The 20,964-nt window shown below is 39.4% G+C and overlaps 1 protein-coding gene across 3 annotated transcripts in view; it reads right to left on the bottom strand.

Moving 5' to 3' along the window:
* The window catches only part of LOC145321644 (SET and MYND domain-containing protein DDB_G0292140-like), a 35,200-nt gene that overhangs the window by 6,098 nt on the left and 8,138 nt on the right, over positions 1 to 20,964 (bottom strand). Inside the window, exons 4-9 of one of the 3 annotated variants that reach the window (XM_080163134.1) lie at positions 19,258 to 19,324; positions 12,528 to 12,634; positions 11,902 to 11,967; positions 9,791 to 9,839; positions 1,891 to 1,945; positions 802 to 864 (exon numbers count right to left, since the gene is read on the bottom strand). In XM_080163134.1, the coding sequence (XP_080019260.1) occupies positions 802 to 864; positions 1,891 to 1,945; positions 9,791 to 9,839; positions 11,902 to 11,967; positions 12,528 to 12,634; positions 19,258 to 19,324 (407 nt within the window). Of the gene's footprint in view, positions 1 to 801; positions 865 to 1,890; positions 1,946 to 9,790; positions 9,840 to 11,901; positions 11,968 to 12,527; positions 12,635 to 18,851; positions 18,919 to 19,119; positions 19,187 to 19,257; positions 19,325 to 20,964 lie in introns of all 3 variants that reach the window. The other 2 variants (XM_080163133.1, XM_080163132.1) reach the window with 2 other exon arrangements.

Consider the following 20,964-nt stretch of genomic DNA (forward strand, 5'->3'; position numbering starts at 1 on the left):
ATACGCTGTTCCTATTTGTTATTTATTCTTCTATTTTCTTTTTAGTAAAAAAAAGTTACTAAAGTTTTGTTTGTACTCTATGTTTACTGTACATTATTATCAAACTTTTTATATCATTATTTATAGTTGTTTCTTATAAATAACTTATTTAATACGGTTTGATAGCATGATAATTCTTCATAGCATCGTATTATAGACAGCTTACCGCGGATATTAAAACGAAAAACTAATAGATTAAGACCAGTTTTGCTAGCCCCGAGGGACCAAAGGCCCAGACTAACAAAACTGGGCTTATTTTTTGTTTTGTTTCAATATTCGTAGTAAATTGTCTCTAATGCAATGTTTTACATGATTTTTTAGTACGGCTGATAACCGGTTCTAATCCAACGGATATTAATCAGTTTTTAAGTCATACTGAAAAATATAGAAAAGTCTTAGGAGGAATAAAAAATATAAAAATGTGTATTATTTAGATTTAGAAACCGATGAATGATTTAAAATCCGCTGGATTAGAACCGGTTCTCAGCCATACTGAAAAATCATGCATAGCATCTTATTTCAGACAATTTTCCACGAATATTAAAATACAAATCATGAAATAGTTTTGATATCACGGTCCTTTGGCTCACTCTCGGAATACAAAACTTTTTCTTTTTTTCTTTCTATTATCCACTGAAAGCTGTCTATAATACGATGTGATAAATATCAAAAATCAAAATTGAACTAGCTAAAATATACTTTCTGATCACGTGATCCCAAATCTTCTACCTGTATTTAATGTATAAAAAAATTTAAATTTACCTACAACATGACGAACATCTTCTTTGGTAAAGTCCAACTTCCAATAATCAATCAGATAATTGACTAAAATAAATTATATTTATTTATCTTTTTCTATAAAATACAATATGATACATTATTTTTAATCATGGCTTATGAGATAGAATAGTGTAACCCAGTGGTAATTGATGTAATTTTAAAAAAATCTTTGATTTAAATCTTTATTAAAGAAAACAGTAAAAGTGTCGAACTATGACGTCAGAAAAAATTAACAATTAACCAATAAGAAGCCAGTATTCACTGTGGTAAAATATATAGCGGCCTCTCATTGGTTAATTGTTAATTTTTTCTGACGTCATAGTTCGACACTTTTACTGTTTTTTTATTAAAAAATATGTTAACAAACCATTCCAATAGAAGTGTCAGAACGGAATAAGCAGAATATAAATGAAAAGTCTAAACAAAATTTTAAGTAAATTTGTTGCAAAACAGATTAATACAGAATACTGTTCAAGGACATACATTTTAAGAGATCCTTAGCTTATATCATTGTACCTTGTTGTAATAGAATCAGTACAATTACTCCAAAAATCAGATCAGGAGTATCATATCATAAAAAAAATTGTCAAAAAAGTTAAAAATCATTTTAAAGGAACGTATGAGACCTTCTGGGAACGATTATAGAGTTGCTACGCTTTCTAAATCGTACCTAACTGTTATTCGAATCATCATGCAAAGTTTAAAACGATAGGACAATTCCAGCAATTAACGAAAAGAGCGGACCGTTACGGACGGACGGACCCACCCTAATTATAGAAAAGCTTTCACTTTTAAAAACACAAAAAATCCATAAAAAGTAAGGATGTGCTACATATGGAATTAAAGTAAAAGAATAGAGGGAAATAACTGTATATCCACAAGGTGGGGACCCTGTAAAGACTTTCAATTGGGTCTTTGAATATCAGCCAATAGAGTAGGAAAAATTATTACAACTAAGTTGCTACAAAAGACCAGAAAGCGATTTGCTAGCAGACGAAAACGGTAGTTGTCTGGGTTTTATATCTATACTCATTACGTATACGTTTTTTCTTACGACCATAAAAACCTTACCAACATTATTTTCACATTCTCTAGTTTGCTGAGTACCAATCACACTTGACATATTCTATAATAAAAGTACGATTCAGCCAAAAAGTAGAAACTAATTTGGTAACCGGACAAAGTATCTCAATAATCAGCCATGTGAAGTCATAAAAATTAGGGAGATGAGAGGAGAAGTGGGAAAGAAAACCCCTAAAAAGAGATGGATAATCCCTCATTTTTATGACGTCACATGGTTTATTTTTTGACACTTTGTCCGGTTACACCAATTTAAAATAATTAGCAAAGCACAAAAATCTATATTTATGTGGTATCCGCCGAGGATAAATGGCAGACACCGGAGTTCAATTAGATTACGGCAGTGTGACAGACGTGGACACCTTACTATAGAGAAGCTACGCTTCTCTAGCATTCACCAAATAATAATCAACATCTATTTCAGTTGTCACTTTATTGAAGGTCTAAAGAGTACTAAAGCTATATACAACAAACAATAATTACACAGATAGGAATAAATAATCATAACATAAAAGCATTATAATACATATACAATAGTCAGTTTGGGCAATAATGATCCCCCATCCCTGGAAAGGGTGGGGGGAATTAACAATACCGTTAACCATAATAAAGCTTGTCAGATTCAATCATTAATTTTAGACAGAGGGAGGGGGTCGGCAGACCCCTTCCCCAGGACTCGGGGGAGGGCCGTTGGCCCTTCCCCGAACCCCGGTCAGGGGTGCCATAGGCATGGCTCACGGTTGCCGAATACCACAACTCTCCCCTCGGAAGGCTGGGAGAGGGTTTCCCTACCAGACTTCCGACAGTGGTTGAGGCCTTCGGTCCGCTCCTTAGGGCTAAGATATATACAAATGATAATGATTCAATGGAATCCTAGTGGTGAGTGTTTCTCAGGGCTGATGGGCTCCCAACGTGGGATAGAAGGCAGAGGCTGGCTTTGGTTGGCCACGTAGTTCAGCGCCGGCAGGTGTCAGGTTGGCTGGTGGCACAGTTGTTGCTGGGACGGTCAGCAGCGGGGCATGCTGGTTGTTGTTGGCAGCGGCTGGGGCACTGGCTGCCAAGGTGACCGGCTGGGCGGCAGCCTGACCTCCCGAGGGGCCGCGGGGTCTTCCAGAGGGCGGTCCTGGCCTGCCTGGGGGGTCATGCCCACTATCGGCTGATTGCATGGACACCATTTCCTCGGCTGCTCCCCGGCCGATGGGAATGGCATCCCAGTCTACTGAAAAGTCCCGGGACTTGGCATGGGTGAGCCGGGCTCTGGCCAAGGCCTTCCTGTACAAAGTTGGATGGTACAGGAACACTTGTGACATCGCATTCATGGCTGCCCGTACACCTCCTTGTGCGGCTGCCAGGGAAATGATGGTCAGGTCCCCCAGCAGTTTGAGGATTAACAACAGCAAGCACAGTATGGCTGCGCCATCTCCCCACTCGTGAATAGCTTGTCTGAATCCAGCCCAGACATCCAGGGCGGCCTCCCCTTCCTCCGCCAGTCGGTCGATGTTGTAGGACACTATCCCATGGTCCCCTGTGGCCGAACAGCTACCTTGCTGAACGCATGAGCCATAGGACAGGCCGGTCAGCATGGCGCTTTTATACGCTGGGAACGCCAGCAGTTGCTGCCAGTCGTTCAACTCTGCCTGCGAATACAAACCCCCTGAACTGAAGTCATCCAGGGGTTCTGTCAGCAGCTGCTTGGGCGTATCCAGCGGGGGTGGCCTCTTCTTAGGAGCGGGGGTTAACTCTATCCAGCCTTCCTCCGCGTGCACAGTCAGGGGGTATGTGGAGGAGCAGGGAATCTTGGTGGCGTGGCCGCTATACACTCGTGTCACGGCGTCTACAAATCCTGTGGGCTCCACTGGTACTTTGTCCCAACACTCCTTGTGTTCACGGACAACATATTTGTTGCGTTGGCAGGTCAGCTGGAGTAGGACATCTCCCCTCAGCACCGAGAACGTGCTCCCCTGGACACGCACCAGGTGGGCCGGGTCTAGTTGCTGGAGCTTCCAGCAGTTGGCCGCTACTTCTTCTGCTGCTGTGCTTTTCATGCGTGTCTCCAGAGTAAATCCAATATAACCTGCATGGATCTGGGCCTGCAAGGGGACATCAACATCCCTGGCCGATACTCTGGGCAGCGCTGCCGCGGCTGGATCAGCTGCCACGAACAATGCTGGGTGGTTGGTGGCATGGGCCTCAAAGTCGCAGTTCACTATTGAGGTGGGGTTGGTCATATTGATGAAAAACTGGGCTTGATGGTCAACCAGGAACGCATCGGATCAGCCTCAAGGGGCAATCTCTCCCCAGGTGGTCCCACACATAGGTTGCTTCCCCAGTGATGCAAGACAGCTCAGAAAGGGGACATTCCAAGGCCAGGTGGTCAGATTGGGACTCCACCCGTCCATCCTCTACTACGTAGGTCTCTTCCTTGACCAGCAGCCGTCGTTCCTGGAGCACTAATTCATTGCGGTACAGCTGGCCCTCTAAGTGGACGTCCTCCCCTTCACAACCCACCCCCTCGGGGCTGTTGACGAGGGCGCCCACCATATCGAGGGTGAAGAACAGGGGATGGTTCAGCTGGAACGTCAGTGGCTGGGTCTTGCCTGGCAGCGTGTAGACTCGGTTCCTGGCCAGGTCTCGGCACGTTTCTGGATCTATCTTGGTTGGCCTCATGAGGGTGGGGACCGAGGTCACCTTGAGGTGACCCCATACCCCACACCTGAATGTCCACTGGGACACAGTGAGCTGGCAACTGTATCCTGTTGTTTCCCTAATCTTGACTTGCTGCAGGACGTGTACTTCATGGCCCAGGGGCACCTCCTGGTGTAGAGGTTCCGTGTTGCACATCTTTTCTTTATTGTAGGCTGTGACGTGGGTGGGGTTGGCACAGTCCCATCCCACCAGGACGTAGCTGGTTGTAGGCCACACGGCTGCCAGCAGTAGTCCCCACAGGACCATCCACCAGTGTGAGAAGCTGCCAGACAGCCATCTACCTCGCGCACGCGGCTGGGGATCTTCGGCTCGGGTCACGGCTGCCTCTCAGGGCAGGACACGGCTGGGCTGCTCCTGGCTAGATACAAGTTTCCATTGAGTGTTATCTTGGTGTGGCCGGGGCACCCCGATACCCTCCCCAATGACAGACTGGCAGGCGACTGGCGCTTGCCTGGGTGTCGGCTCCCCTAGCCCCAAGGTGTCCCTTCCATTGTCCATGGCATGCCCAGTGGCATGGGGCTGAAGTGCGTGTGGCACAGGCTCGCCCTGACTCACGTCCCTCCCCTGCCCTAGGAACTCAGGTGCATGTGGCACAGGCAAGTCCTTATATCCCCAAATTTCAATCTCCCCAGCCTCTGGTGCAGGGGGCACAGGCAAGGCTGGGGTTTTACAATGGTTTGGATACAATACATTTGTTAAATTGAACTTATCCTGGCTCGACTGGAAGTGCTGGGCAGCTGGGTTCCTTCGGCTGGCTGGGGGCGCTGGATGGCGTGTAGTTGGGCTTTCCCTGCAGGCTGGTGGCGCTGGCTGGCTGGGGGTGACGGGTGTCACCCCTTCCTCTGGGACTGCTGGCTCGTTCCAGGATCCAGGTCTCTCGGTGGCGGCGACGGTTGTCGCCCAAGGCACAAGGTTGGAGGATGGCTTGTTCCAGGATCCAGGTATCTCGGTGGCGGCGACGGTTGTCGCCCCAGGCACCAGGTTGGAGGCGCTGGATAGCACCCCCCAGTCATCGCAGGTGGCGGCGCCGGGTGGCGCCCCATACATCGACTCTGATGTGCTGGCTAGCGCCTCCTTCCTCTCTCGTTCAGCGGCCGCCAGGGCCTCCCCGTACACCGTCTCAGTGACGCTGGGTAGCGCCCCTCCACTCTTGCTGGGTAGGCTCGGTCTAGCAGGCTCCATCATGTTGAGGCTAAAAGGCTGGGGCCTCAGAACTTCTGGCTCGGCGATGTTGTTGGGTTGCACAAGCTCCGGCCCCAGGTGGTTGAGACTGAAGCCCAGGCCAACTTGGTTGGGTTCAGCCGCGCCGCCCAGTACGTTGATCCTAGCTGGAACGTTCCCAAACTGCGGCATCCCGTCGGCTCGTCCCGCGGCGTTGGGTGCGGCTGCTTGCTGCGGTGGTGCTGGGGGCGCGCTCCCTTCCATATGGGCCACTCTGCTGGGCTTTCCTGGGGGAGCACCCTTGTCTGCGGTGCGCCTGCGGCCAGCTACCTGGTCCCAGTCAGCTCTGCACTCAGCCGCCGTGTGGCCGGCATAATGGCAACGCTCACACTTGGCAGAACGGTTACAGCGTGGCTGGGTGCGTCTCTCCTCTAGGCTGACTTCCATAGGCGTCAGGCAGTCGCGAGCTCGGTGGCCTTTCCCTTGGCAGCGGAAACAGCGGCCTGGAACCTTGTCATCTGGAGCGACCTTCCCCATCTGGTGGAGACCCGGAGCCAAGGCGCCAATCTCCATTGGCTCCGACTCGTCATATTGGGGCAACTGTATGCTGGCAGATCCTGTGAGCCCGTCAGTAGCGTCCACTAGGCACACACCCTCCTTCAGCTGCTTGGTAATCATTGTGACGGTGAACATGGCTCTCCGTGTGTACTCAGGTACACTGGTGATCTCATGACTCATCATTTCACGTTTCACATTAGCGTTACGGATGCCACGATTTAATTCGTCCACTAACAACTCGAGATCCTCATGGCTGTAGGCGTCCCTATACAAGGCACACTTTGTTGATATGTATGCTTGTATAGGTTCTGTCGAGTGTTGCCTGTAATCCCTAAACGCTTGTTTAAGCGTCTGGGATTCAAAGGCGGGACGAAATAACATTTCACACTCGGCCTTGACCTGTTCGTAGGTCAAGGCTTGGCCTGCCTCGCCAAACAGATGAGAAGCCATTTCCGCCGCTTGCCCTACCAGTGACAGTAAAAGGGCGTTGCGGCGGTTGAGGGAGTCATGGGGCGGCACGCGGTAAGCCACCCATGACATCTCGAGTCTGCGGATGTGGGAGCTCCAAGATTGCTTGGGCGGTCCTCTATACTCCGGCAGGTTACTCAGCATCAGCTTGCGGTACTTGGCTGGGGCCGGCTGAGGGTCATCCTGGAGCCATCCTGGGGCTTGGTCGCCTCCTGGCGCTTGCGGCTGTTCCATCGGGGCAACGGTTCAACGGCGGGACACAAGGGTACAAGGCAATATTACAAATGATTTGTCACTTGAGGCTTTCTAGCCCAACAGCCAACACTGTTTTATCACTAGGTTGGTAGTTTAGTTACAAAGATACAATTTAGCTGTACTTATCACTAGTTGGATTCTGAGGTTGTAGAGTAGGCTGGTAGGGGTAGATAGGTGTTGAGGGTCTGAACTGCTGTCAGGAACTGATTTGGTTTTCCTTTATCACACTATAGATAGGAGGGAGAAGCTTGTAGTTCTTTATCTTTCTAAAAATACCTCTGTCAGATGCTATGGAGTAGCTCCGCTACGGTGTGTGTGTGTGCGTGAAATCTCCTGTCCTCGCAACGCGCTTACGCACCGTCAAATCGGCGCACACAGGTAAAACGCGCACTTATCCCTCAACTTGCTCTCTCATTGGTCCGCTTTGTCCGTTGAATTTTATGATATTTCCGCACTCCGTTGCGCGACCCGTAAATGGCGCTCTGTGTTCCCGGTCACTAGCTCCACACCGTGGGCGGACTTAGTCAAGTGTGGGTAGGAGGGGGGAAGCGCATGAGGGGACGGGGTAAAACCGTCCGTTCCCCCTGTGAGGAAGGGGGGAGTGCTGTGGGTTTGAGGTAACTGTGTGATGAGGTAATGGTGCCCTTTCTCCTTAATCCTAGGCTTATCTGTTATGTCACCTTGATTGTATTTCCTTAAATGGAGAGTGGGCCCCTCCCTTTCCTCTGGAATAAGGGGTGTATTTTTGGTTGTGCTGTAGGCTTGAGGTGTTTAGATTGTTTATCAGGGCATTGTTAGGTTACATCTAGCTTCTATTTTTGTCCCTATCACAATACATAACAGATTTGTTTACCAAACCTGTTCTATTTTTAGTTGTTATCACAATACACACAAATCCAAGCCTGTTCTATTTTTAGTTTTATCACAATACACAACAAGTTGTTTGCCAATCTTTGCTCATAAATCTATTGTTTAACCATCACACCAGGGTGGTAATCCCTACAATGTGATATAATATCTGTTTTTCTAGATGGGTGGCTGCGTTGTAGCCTCTCAGGATACTTGGAGTTGACGTAGTTTTCTCTGCTTTGTTGTACTACACTCGTATGTTGGCTCGCAGCTCGCAGCTATGTGGCGTGTTTCAGCCTATCGGCGGCAGGGAATGTCCCGTCCTGCTAGCGCCGCTGATCCAAATCCGGCTGATGGCGGCAGGGAATGTCCCGTCCTGCTAGCGCCGCTGGTTCGGATCCTGCTATCTCTTGCAGTAAGGTTGGCCTAGTTTCAGCCGTTTGCACTTATTTGGCGTGTTTCAGCCAGTCCGCAGGCCTGTTTCAGCCTTTTGAGCGCCCAATTCTCCGTTAGATGTCGGCGCTTCTCGCGGTTCTCCGTCAAGTTTCGCTGTTTCACTTCCACAACTGCCGGATGCAGAGTTAGACCTTGCTATCCAGGGTGGGTAATTCAGGTTGCTTGTGTCAGTTTTGCCAGTTTCACTGCTGGGAGTACCTTAGCCTCAGCTGCGCGTCTGCTCTACACTTGTGGTTTGCCGTAATCTCACACAGCTGTCACCAAAAGTTGTGGTATCCGCCGAGGATAAATGGCAGACACCGGAGTTCAATTAGATTACGGCAGTGTGACAGACATGGACACCTTACTATAGAGAAGCTACGCTTCTCTAGCATTCACCAAATAATAATCAACATCTATTTCAGTTGTCACTTTATTGAAGGTCTAAAGAGTACTAAAGCTATATACAACAAACAATAATTACACAGATAGGAATAAATAATCATAACATAAAAGCATTATAATACATATACAATAGTCAGTTTGGGCAATAATGATCCCCCATCCCTGGAAAGGGTGGGGGGAATTAACAATACCGTTAACCATAATAAAGCTTGTCAGATTCAATCATTAATTTTAGACAGAGGGAGGGGGTCGGCAGACCCCTTCCCCAGGACTCGGGGGAGGGCCGTTGGCCCTTCCCCGAACCCCGGTCAGGGGTGCCATAGGCATGGCTCACGGTTGCCGAATACCACATTTAGATAGATAAAGTAAAATAAAACTTTTGCGATAAAAATATTTTATATTTTACCAATTTTTTTTATAAAAGAATATTTGAATTTGATTTAAGGTTGTTATAATTTGCTGCAAAGTTTGAAAACAATAAAGCAAGTCTAGCTTGCTAAAATTCACAATAAATGTAGAAAAGCTACGCGTTAAACAATTTATTCTGAATTATACAGACCAACAGCCGTTTGATTATATGAACTTTTTTTGAAAGACCTATTTGTAAAAGGTTCTAATTTTATGCTATCGTTCATCTGACATATCAGAAATAGATGCAATTTTTAGCATCTGAATGTATAACTCAAAGAACGCTTTGTACTTACTATAAAGTTGTAAGTTCGGCCAACAAATGCAAAAAAAAGGCTGTAAATCTGTGACGCACGGACGTACGGTCGTTGATAAAATTAATGGTCTGTACAATTACATAGGATGAAATACAATATATTGTCAATTATACACAGGGATCTAAAGGGATAAGACAATGGCCGATAAATCTATGTACATCCCCAATGATGATACAAAAAAATACCCATTCTATGGATTACAATTAGTGGTTGAAACTCTTGAGTCATCCAATCAAAATTACAATAAGTCCCCAAGGTTGTTAAGCTTAATAAAAAAAAAGCTATTAAAAACTTTGGGAACCCAATGTCCCCTCCCTCCCTGACTCTACCTGAAGGATGGTCCACTTATCTGGCAAATTATCTCGAGTTAACAGCATCCTGCACAAAATACGATACTTTTAATTCAAACAAGACTTTTCTAAAACAAAAAGTCCATCAATATAAAGCTTGAAATATTTCTAATAATTCTTTTGAAAGATTTTTACTATCTTTAAATACTAGCGGCTAGTGATTTATCTTGGGAGGGTGGTGGTATCATCCCCAAAAATAGTTATAAACCTTCCCAGGACCTAAGTGAAGCTAAATTTTAAATGAGAACAAATAAATCAGTTCGGCGGTTAGCGAGATCCTTTGGTACAAACAAACAGACAGACAAACATCATGTTACTTTATTTTAAGAATTTAGAGCTATCCTTGGTCATTTCTGAAAAAAATGACGGTTTCCCTTAAAGCGACTTGTCGAGCAAAGAACCTCTTATCTATTATTACTTTTAATCAGGTTAGGTTATATTAGGTAAAGGGAAGCCCCGCAGAGTGAGGTCACCGCAGGTATATATCCCGCAAATTGTTGTTCATTGTTTGTTGATATCATTAAGGAAGGCTAGTAAATATCCTTTGTACGCTTAGCACTTTATGTTTCTTCTCTACAAGTAGCAAAGCAACCTTATATTTTTTACAGACGTACTTATGTCCGTCTGGATGCATTGGGAAATATCTAATTATGGCTTTAAAAATTAGTTTTCAGTCCAAAAAATAATTATTTGTGTAAATAATGAACGGAAAGAGTGTTAATAAGAAAAGTTTTTAGTAGGGTCAGGGAAAAGGGATAAAGATTATGAAACCTAAAATCAATTTTTAAAACTATTTTCATTTGAATGCCTTTGGAGAAAATTGTACACGTCCCCTTAGGGATAGATTACAAACCAGAGGTGGATTCTTTAAAAAAAATTGCCCCACTAATCGCTTAGTGCGGCAAAATTGTTTCGTGAAAAATCCTCCAAAATCACATAAAAAATCTACAAGAATTAAATAAAAGCTTGTGTTCATAACCCTTTTATGATTATGTTTAATTTTTTGTAGATTTTTAATGTGATTTCGGTGGATTTTTCACGAAAAAATTTTGCCCCACTAAGCGATTAATGGGGCAATTTTTTTTTCAAGAATCCACCTCAGTTTTACCCCAAGTTTATCCCGACAAATTAAAAATAATTTAAAGTTAAACTAAATTGAATCGATCATGTGTAACTATCACCGATTTTACCTTGCTTTCAAAACAATAGATTTTAAATTTTTTTTAAATATACAGAGTTATTCAACTACTTTAAATATTTACGATTGGTTAGTCCCGTCACATTTAAATTTTTTGTATAAAGTATTTTTGGAGGTTTCAAACACCGCCTCCCGACCAATAGCCAAAAGCCTGTACCAATTCAAAACTATTCTCAAAATTGTGGACGGTCAGGCGGTTTTCGAGATCTTATCAAATTTGCACACAGACATCCTAGTAGTTCAACATAAAAGGAGAATATTTTCCATTAATCTTTCCCTGTTAATCTGAGAGAGGAGAAGGTTTGGGATATAATTGTTCTTCTTAAAAGCCAATTAGGACTTTAACAAACTTTTTTCTGCACACATTTATTTTTTCTCAAATTGGTGTGGGCATGGAAAAGCAACCAGAAAAAAGGACGGGATTAAAAAACAAGCTTCAATTAAAAAAGAAACATAGAATAAAATGCATATTTAGAACTTGATTATTATAGAGATGCTTTGTCAATGTATCATATCGTCCTAGGATCGCCATTCAACATATCAAGATTATTGGATAATCATATAATGCAAAAAAAATTCTGATATACAGATATGGAGAAATACAAAGAAGCTGTTCTATTAAGAATTTTAATATCACAAAATTAAATCTACCGGCGTTTTCCCTCGAAATTTCCTGTAAGCACAAAAATCCCCCTTCCATACATCAAAAAAAAAATGTTGAAAAAGAGGGAGGGGGTAGTTTTTCGTTTGTAAGTGTTTTACCTTGGGTTAGGTATGGATACAAGGTAGCCCCGCAGGGGTTAGGCACAAAGAAGAAAACAATTAATTTCAAAATCTAAGGAAGGGGGATAGGCGTTCTATACTCAACCAACACCAACCAGCACCTATTTACCTTAATGGAGTGATGCACTGGTACAATGGGTTAATACTCTCAAAATCATTGATTGTTGGTCTGTACCTTAATTGAAATTAAAATACATATTTGAACAAGGACTTCAGAATCTATAACTAGCGAAGCACAAAATATCATTGAAATACGGACAAAGTGATTATAAGAGTCGATGTTCAGGGGTCATAAATCAAGAACAAATTTATACAAATAAAATCACGAAATCTTTCACGTTTGATTTTATATTCATATCTCTGCTTTATCCCTAGCTCTGTATGTATTCTGGAAGGTTGGATTTAGTCCGAAAAATAGCCTAAAACCAACCTGAAAATTTAAATTTTAAAATACAAGTCGAAAACAGTGTAGCTTTTATATAATGAAGAATTCATTTGGTTTGGTGGTTATTGAAATCCTAAGCTTCAGCCATGAATATATAACAACCCTACTGCTTTATTTAAATAGAATTAAAGACTAATCAATAGTTAGTTACTTTGCTAGCTGGAACAAATTGCATTCATAGTCATCATGATTGAAATATGTAGAACATGGTTCATTGCAGAGGGGTAAACAGACGGACAGACATCGTTCTACTTTGTATTATCGAGTTTCAAAGAATAATTAATAGTTACTTTGCTAGCTGGAACAAATTGCATTCATAGTCATCATGATTAAAATATGTTGAACATGGTTCTGTGCAGAGGGGTAGCCCACAATATTCACACACCTCATCTGATACCTTAATCAATAAAATAATAAAGAATTGACCGCCATAACCAGGGATATAATGGATAAGACAATGGCCGATAAAACATCCCCAATTTTGGACACTCAAATTAATGAACCAAAAAATCAAAATTTAACAAAAGTCCCAAAAGTTGTGACGCCAATTAATAACTTTGGGGACTAGTTTAATAAATAGTCCAATGTCCCTTCCTTCCCTGGACATAACCAAGTTATAGAAGAAGCCCAATCTGTACCACTTTTGCACTACTTTTGATTTCTGTGACGTCATAAATTAAGGGAGAAGTGGGAAAGAAAACCCCTAAAAAAGAGATGAACTTGAAGAATATGACGTCAAAAGTGGTGCAAGTTTTAAAGTAGCTACGTTACAATATATAAAAGTAATTGTAGCATAGCATCTATATAATTATTAATTAAGATATGTCCGTACATCTGTCCATAGGTTTATAAATAATTAGTCCTTAATTAGTTTCTTGACAACGGGCCAATAAAATTGGTAATAATTTTATGATTTTTAGTTATTAATTCGAGAAAAATTTCTGTGATATGACACAATACATGATTTTTTCAGTGCGGCTTAGAACCAGTTCTAAGCTATAATGAAAGTTTTAATTAAGTGAGAAAAAAACTGATTTGCTTTACTCTTTTTTGCCTTTCAAAAATTTTCTAAACATAAAAGTTTGCTATTTATAAATATATTTGAAACATATTTCCATGACCCATATTTCTTTCTTATATGTTGACAAATGATTTTGAGTTGAGAATACGATGCTAGACATAGTTTTTTCGTATGGATAAGAACCGGTTCCTATCCACCGGATTCGAATGAATACGAGAAAAGAATATTATAAAGTTTATTATAAGAAACTATTTACAATAAAATTTTTGGGTTTAGGTTACTTCAATTAAACAGAGCAAAATTCAAGAATTAACTATTTGGTTAATAACATTATGATGTTTCCAAAAAGTACTAGTATATATATACTTGTTCCGCCAGTCTTTCTCTTTCTTACACCCTTTTTAATGGCCATTGAACATCTGTTTAAAAATATCGGTTTGCTTGTCTGTCTAAAGTTGTTGTCATCGATGTTATAGAAAAATATTGGGCTCAATCGTCCTTTTACAAACTTTTTGTATGAAAGAACAAAAAGAATAGACTCAGATCCAGGCAGTGCAGACATTTAATCTGTCTGTTTTGGTAAACTAGGGTTTAGCAGCCGCACAAAAAAAGTTGGCTGCGGCTCAGCTTATACCAACAACGAAATTGATTTGTTCATTTACAGATAGACCTTAAAAGTATAAAGCCGCCATTAGTAGCTGTGGTCTATTAAACTTTTTCCAGTATGGTTTCGAAACCGATTCATATCTACTGGATCATAACTGGTGCTTAGCCATACTGAAAAATCATGTACAGCATCGTATTATAGACAATTTTTTACGGATATTCAGCCAAAAATGGTTATAATCTAATAATTTTTCCTTTTAATATCCGCGGAAAGCTGTCTCTTTTACTATGCGATAAATAACTATAACGGACTTTTTGTATTAAAGCGAAGTCTGCATAAAAAGGACAACTTTAACACAGCTACCAAAGCGGCTGCCGAGCCCATTGTAAAATTTGAGGAAAATAAAATGAAAATTAAAACCACACTCTCACTAGGTAGACTCAGGGTAGGAAGGGAGGGGTTGTTGGGCTGTTTATTACGCTAGTCCCCAAAGTCTTGTAATAAAGTTTTTTTATTCGTTGGCTTAACAACCTTGGTGACTATTATTGACTTTTGTGTGTTGGTTCATTTATATGAGTGTCTAAACGTTTCAACCACTTATTGTAATCTATATAATTTTGTAATTTTGTGTATCATCAATGGGGATGTGCATCAATTTATCGGCCATTGTCTTGTCCCTTAGGTAAACTTCAGTGTGTTCTATATTTACTTTAAAAACTGGATCAAACATAAAACATTTCAATTCTAACGAGAACAAAGTATGTTTAAAATGCTCATTTAAGTTTGTAATTTTAAACTAACAAAAAAATGCATAGTTCTCTGTTATATCTTCGACAAACTTAAAGTTAAGAACAAAGTAGTCTTTTTTTGGATGAAATATCACTAAAGTATTATAAACACTATCTCTTATTCGTTGGCTTAAAAACTTAAAGATCTTCATTAAATCTTAATAGGAAGTACAAATTTTTAGTGTTCAGACTTTTGAAACCTTAATTTATTCAATAGATGAGGTAATAATGCTTATCTTAATGAAGGCTGTATACCAATATTATCGTCAATTTTATTATCCCTTTAGATCCTTGGTTTCACATGGTATAAACATTTGCAAATATTCGGATGAGGGGAAAGACAGAAGAAAGTATAAACCAATTCATATTTTAACTTCATTGCTAAAAATAAAGAGCAAAAGAGAAAAAAAACATTCTGTTGTCTAATTTTAGACATTTTTGAACAAGGATGACAACATTCATAAAAGCAAAGCTTTACAATCCAATGGTAGGATAAACTTTTGAAGAATGTTTCGTTTCTTTAATAGTAAAAGAGCAGCTACTTTGAATTTAAATGCAGTGGCGTGCGAACCGAAGGGGGCATTTGGGGCAATCGCCCCCCCCCTAGCGACCAAAACGACCCCCCCCGAATTTTTTAATTAGTGTAGAAATTAGGTTATAATCTTTTTTCACTGAACATAACAAACCAGGTAATAGGAAGTATTTTATTTTGTATAATACTAGCGGCTACTCCCCTAGAAGCCTCTAGGGGCACTTAAGATATGAGAGGGAAAAGTTAAACCTCATCCCATTTTAAATTTGAGCTTCATAAGAGTAAAAAGATATTTTTGTGGGGGAGGATGGGTGAAGATACCCTTCCCCAAAAAATAGTTTAAAACCTTCCCAGGACCTATAGGAAGCTTCACTATAAAGGAGAACAATATCGGTTTAGCAATTAGCGAGATCCTTCGGGACAGACAAAAAACGCTTACTACTTTATAAATTAGGATAAACTTTTTACCAAAGAAATTTTGTACATCCCCAATGATGATACACAAAATCACAAACCCTTTTTTAGATTACAATTAGTGGATGAAATGTATGGAAACTCGACTTAATTAACCAACCAATCAAAATTCCATTAAAGTCCCCAAAGTTGTTGAGCCAACGAATAAGAAAATTTTATATGAAATATTGGGGACTAGTGTAATAAATAGCCCAAAAACCCCTCCCTCCCTGCATATTTGAAGAAAAAAATTTGCGCTTCGCGCCCTTCCAAACGGTTTCTGCTTTTTATCACATTGCATTGTATATTGTGTTTTTATTTCTTTAAAAACATGTGTAAACAACAAATATTTAATCAAAAAGTTAATTTATATAAAAAAGAAACAGCGTTGATATTTATCTAAGCCTTTTTCTCAACACTGTATGTCTGTCTAAATGAATAACTATATATGATGTCATTTTATTTTCAGGATAAGTTTATCATTTTTTTTGTGTACATGCCCTTACAAAAAGACATGTTTTTTTATGGCAATTTTCATTAAAAACCATTAAAACTAACTACACTCTATATTCCTATCCTGATCAAATACGCCACTCTTGTTGTCTTTAATTGATTTTAGTTCAAAGGGGGAGTGAATATTTTAGGTGCGCTTCACGCACCGCCCTTATAAATCCTTGGAAACACCACTTAATTAAAAATTAACAGATTTTTAAAGTGCCATTTAAAGAGGGTAGGATATGTTGATATAACTTTTTAGCTTCTCTATAATTCACTATGGCTGTCTTGTACGTAATGCTAAGGGGGAAATGTTATTTTTTCAACTGCAATTAAAGATAGAAGGCTAAAACTTAATGTTAACATTCCCATTATTATGGAGTATAATTAACTATTAAAAATTCATGGAGGTTGGACTGCTTTTCAGGACGTTTTTGGCTATTTTTGTATCTTTTAAATTTCAGGTATAGTCCCTTTTGTGACATTGCCTCTTAAGGTGCATTTCGTCGTATTTTCACAGTAGCTTTTCACCTATTTATAGCTCCTGCGGGGCCAATTGCCTAACCCTGCAGGGAAATCACCTGACCTAACTTAACCTAGAATAACCTTTTAAAAGCTACTATGAAAATACGACGAAATGCCCCTTAAGAGGCGTTGCCACAAAAGAGACTATACCCTATATTTCTAAGAGATTTTTATATTTGTAGATGAAAGGACAAGTAATTTTTTTGTGGATTATAATATTTAAAAAAATAAAATTTCTCGCTGATTCGAGCATCCAGTATGTAATTTACTTTGACTGTCATCACACAACATACAGGAAAAAGGATTTGTGACTTTTTCTACCTAAAATATATATTTATTTCAACAGATGCTCTTTAAATTTACTTGTCTGTATTCTTATTCATGATTTTTTGTGCTTTGCTACTTAAAGATGTTGTCATCCTTGTTGTCATACAATAAATAAATATTTAAAATCAGTTTTACATATTAGGTTAATTTTTGGTAAATTATTTCCAAAATGAGTGTTTTTATCTCCCCCCCCCGAATTTTTTTTTAATGAGGTTATTCATCCTTCCTGCTGAGATTTTATAACATCCCCTTCCACTCATAAAAAATGTTTTGTGGTGGGGGGGGGGGGAGGTTAAATTATCTTCTGTACTTTATTTTCAAAGATGCTTTCTAGCTCCCTTCCCTTCGGTCATTGCAGGGTGGGGAGAAGGGATGGGGGAGAAAGGATGGGGGAGAAGAGATGGGGGGGGGGAAAGATGTGGGATATAAATGGAAAAAAGGGATGGGGGAAGGGATGGGGAAGAAGGGATGGGGAAGAAGGGATAAGAAATAGAAGGCCCATAATCAAAAAATCCCACCCCTTAAAACGCCCTTATTTAAAATTAGTATATATAATCAAAATGCCCCCCCCTAAAGCAAAGTGCCCCCCCGGGGCACTTTGATTTAGGGGGGGGCAAAATTTTACAAAATCTTCAAAATGCCCCCCCCTAGACAAAGTGCTTCGCACGCCACTGTAAATTAAATGTATGATTATTTCTTGTTAAGCTTCGCCTTATTAACTTTTGTCATTCTTGTTTAAATAAATTTAAAGTTATTGTTGTATATATAGGAGAGATATGTTGAGATGCGAGAAATAACTATTATCTTATACGTTTCCTTAAAATCTAGATTTAAAGCAAAAGTTATTTTCTTTTTCGTTTTCTCAATCTTGAACAATTTTCCGATTCATTTCCTTTGGATTTTTAAATGTGAGTGAGAGAGAAAAAAGAAAAAAACCAGTTTAAAAAGAGAGACTGAATTTAGAGATAAAGAAAAGGCAAAAGAAGGGTGAAAAGATTATCGGCGTTCCATCATCTGAACCAAAATAAATAAAAATTTCAGACAAATAGCCTAAATTTATACCAGGACTTATATCTAGAAAATGAAATTGCTAAAACCATCACAGGATCGTAGATTCCCTAATGTAAAGATTCCCTAAAATGGGGAATGGATTCATCATTCAGCCGTTTACAAAATCTTCAGCTACAGGCAAAAAAAACTTACTACTTTATATTAAAGGATAGATAACATATAATCTTAAATTTAATTATTCACAATTTTTAAAACGTTTTAAAAGATTAAGAACCCAACTATTAGACCTTCAATAAAGTATTCTTTTAGATTATAAATTACTGAACAGACCATTTTTTGATGATAAGTAAGTCACTAAAATAAGTCAATCGCATATCAGAATTAAGTTTTGAATATTTTAGAAGCTTTAAACATTCAATGAAATTTCTATATCTTTTTGTTTTTGTGCATTATCATTGCCATTTATCTCTAAGGATTTCCAATGGTCTTTAAATGTGCCACGTTGTGAGATATCAATGAGATTTTCTTCATTTTTTAAGTTACCAACCTAAACTTGTGGAGTAGATTCACTCATTTAAAAGATTTTTTTTTTAATTCAAGTATGGCTTCAAAACCGATTGATATCCGCTGGATTAGAACAGGTTCTTATCCATACTGAAAAATCATACATATTATCGTATTATAGACAGCGAATATTGAAATGATGGATTGAAGGCCCGTTTTAGCAAAATTGGTTTTATTTTAATATGCGTCTGTATTACTATGCGTGATTTTTTTGGTATGCCTGAGATCCCGTTCTCCAGCATATATTAATCGGTTTTGAAGCTATACTAGAAAAATGTTTAAAATTTTTACCTGTTTCAGACAATTAAGACAGACCGATGGAGAATCGTGATGAGGGCCATACAATATACTTTTCTCTCTGTGTCACAACAAAAGCATTTAATATTCGTGGAAGGTTGTCTATGCAACAAATACCTCTTACCTGTTTAAGGCAATTAAGACAGACTGACGGAGAATCATGAAGCGGACCATACAATAAACTTTTCTCTCTGTATCACAACAAAAGCATTTAATATCAGTGGAAAGCTGTCTATAATACGATGCAATAAATAACTATTACCTGTTTAAGACAATTAAGACAGACTGACGGAGAATCGTGAAGTGGACCATACAATAAACTTTTCTCTCTGTATCACAACAAAACCATTTAATATTCGTGGAAGGCTGTCTGTAATACGATGCGATAAATAACTCTTACCTGTTTAAGACAATTAAGACAGACTGACGGAGAATCGTGAAGAGGACCGTACAATAAACTTTTCTCTCTGTATCACAACAAAAGCATTTAATCAATACAAAAGGTCAAAAGGTATTTTTTCACCTTTAGGAGGATGCTTTTTATAGTTCCTTTAAAAATGACGTGATATTAGAAAAGTCCACTATTCTATAAAGAGCTTTCTTTAGGGGCGATTTCACAAGTAGACTACAAAGGTGTAATAATATTTTAAGTATGTTGTGTTTGTTAATTAAAGGCTTAACCGAACTTTCTATAATTTCTATATTAAATTGAGTATTTATCTTTGACAGATTTTGTCATTGATATTTTTTTGAAGAGGATAGAGAGTAAAATATTATTTCTCGTATTCATTCGAATCCGGTGGATAGGAACCGGTTCTCATCTATACGAAAAAACTATGTCCAGCATCGTATTATATCCAGCTTTCTACGAATATGAAATGTACAATCATAAAATTAAAACCAGTTTTATAGCCCGTGCCTTTGGCACCTCAGGGCTAAAAAATGGTTTTAATCTTATAATTGTACTTTCTATATCCGCGGAAAGCCGTTTATAATACGATGTTAGAAATAACTATTAAATTATTTGTAAAAACTACCGTTTCTTGAACCTTGGTACGTACCAAATTCCTCGTTTACTCGACCACCCCCCCCCCCCCCCCCCTTCAACATAAATGTCTCGAAAATGTGTCCTTTTTTCAAACATAACAAAACTGGGGAAGGGGGAAAGAGGCTACAATTCCTTGTAATTCCTTTTTTTCTGGAAGTTATATGCAACTGTTTATATGCCAATGCACAACCCAAACAATTACTTTTAATGTATCTCGCTGGATTTTAACGTCTCTTGCGTGACGCCAAAGGTTAAATCCAAATTAAATCACAAATACTTTTCAAAGACAATACGGTAATAATTATTTCTTTCATCGTATTATAAACGGCTTTCCGTGGATATACAAATGTAAAATTATAAGATTAAAACTAGTTTTTTTAGCCCCAAGATGCCGAAGGCACAAGCTAAAAAACTGGTTTTAATCTTATGATTGTACATTTCTATATTCGTAGAAAACTGGATATAATACGATGCTAGGCATAGTTTTTTCGTATGGATGAGAACCGGTTCCTATCCACCGGATTCGAATGAATACGAGAAAATGTTCTATTTGAAATAAATTCAATAGACAAACATTTTACCTTCCTTAATATTTGAATTATATAACTTAATATAACAATGAATACAATCTAAAATTCCTTTTTCTTATGTAAAATAACCATGCACCTTTGGATAATCAAATAAGCATGAATTTTATCCCTTTTTTGCACTAGTTATATGAAAATAGTATATAGAAACGTCAATGAAAATACCTTTTTTAGCTTTCAGTTTTGGAAACCTCAAACTATAAATAAGAACATATTTGAGCTGTAATATAGGGGATCGCCACAGCATACAAATTAGGACCATCTCAAAAGCAACCATCTTACAAAAAACTCCTCTCTTAAAAACACCTATTTAGAACGTGTAAACTTATTATTGACCAATGGTAAAATTTATGCAGGCCTCTCATTGGCTATTCTTTCGTATGACGTCATAATCTGTGGATGGACTTTAATCGTCTTCCTATATACACATTTTTCTAACCATTATTAAATGTATTAACGACAGACATGATCT

Source organism: Acartia tonsa, chromosome 6 (assembly GCF_053477335.1).
Source record: "Acartia tonsa isolate MP-2025a chromosome 6, ASM5347733v1, whole genome shotgun sequence".
Taxonomy (NCBI): domain Eukaryota; kingdom Metazoa; phylum Arthropoda; class Copepoda; order Calanoida; family Acartiidae; genus Acartia; species Acartia tonsa.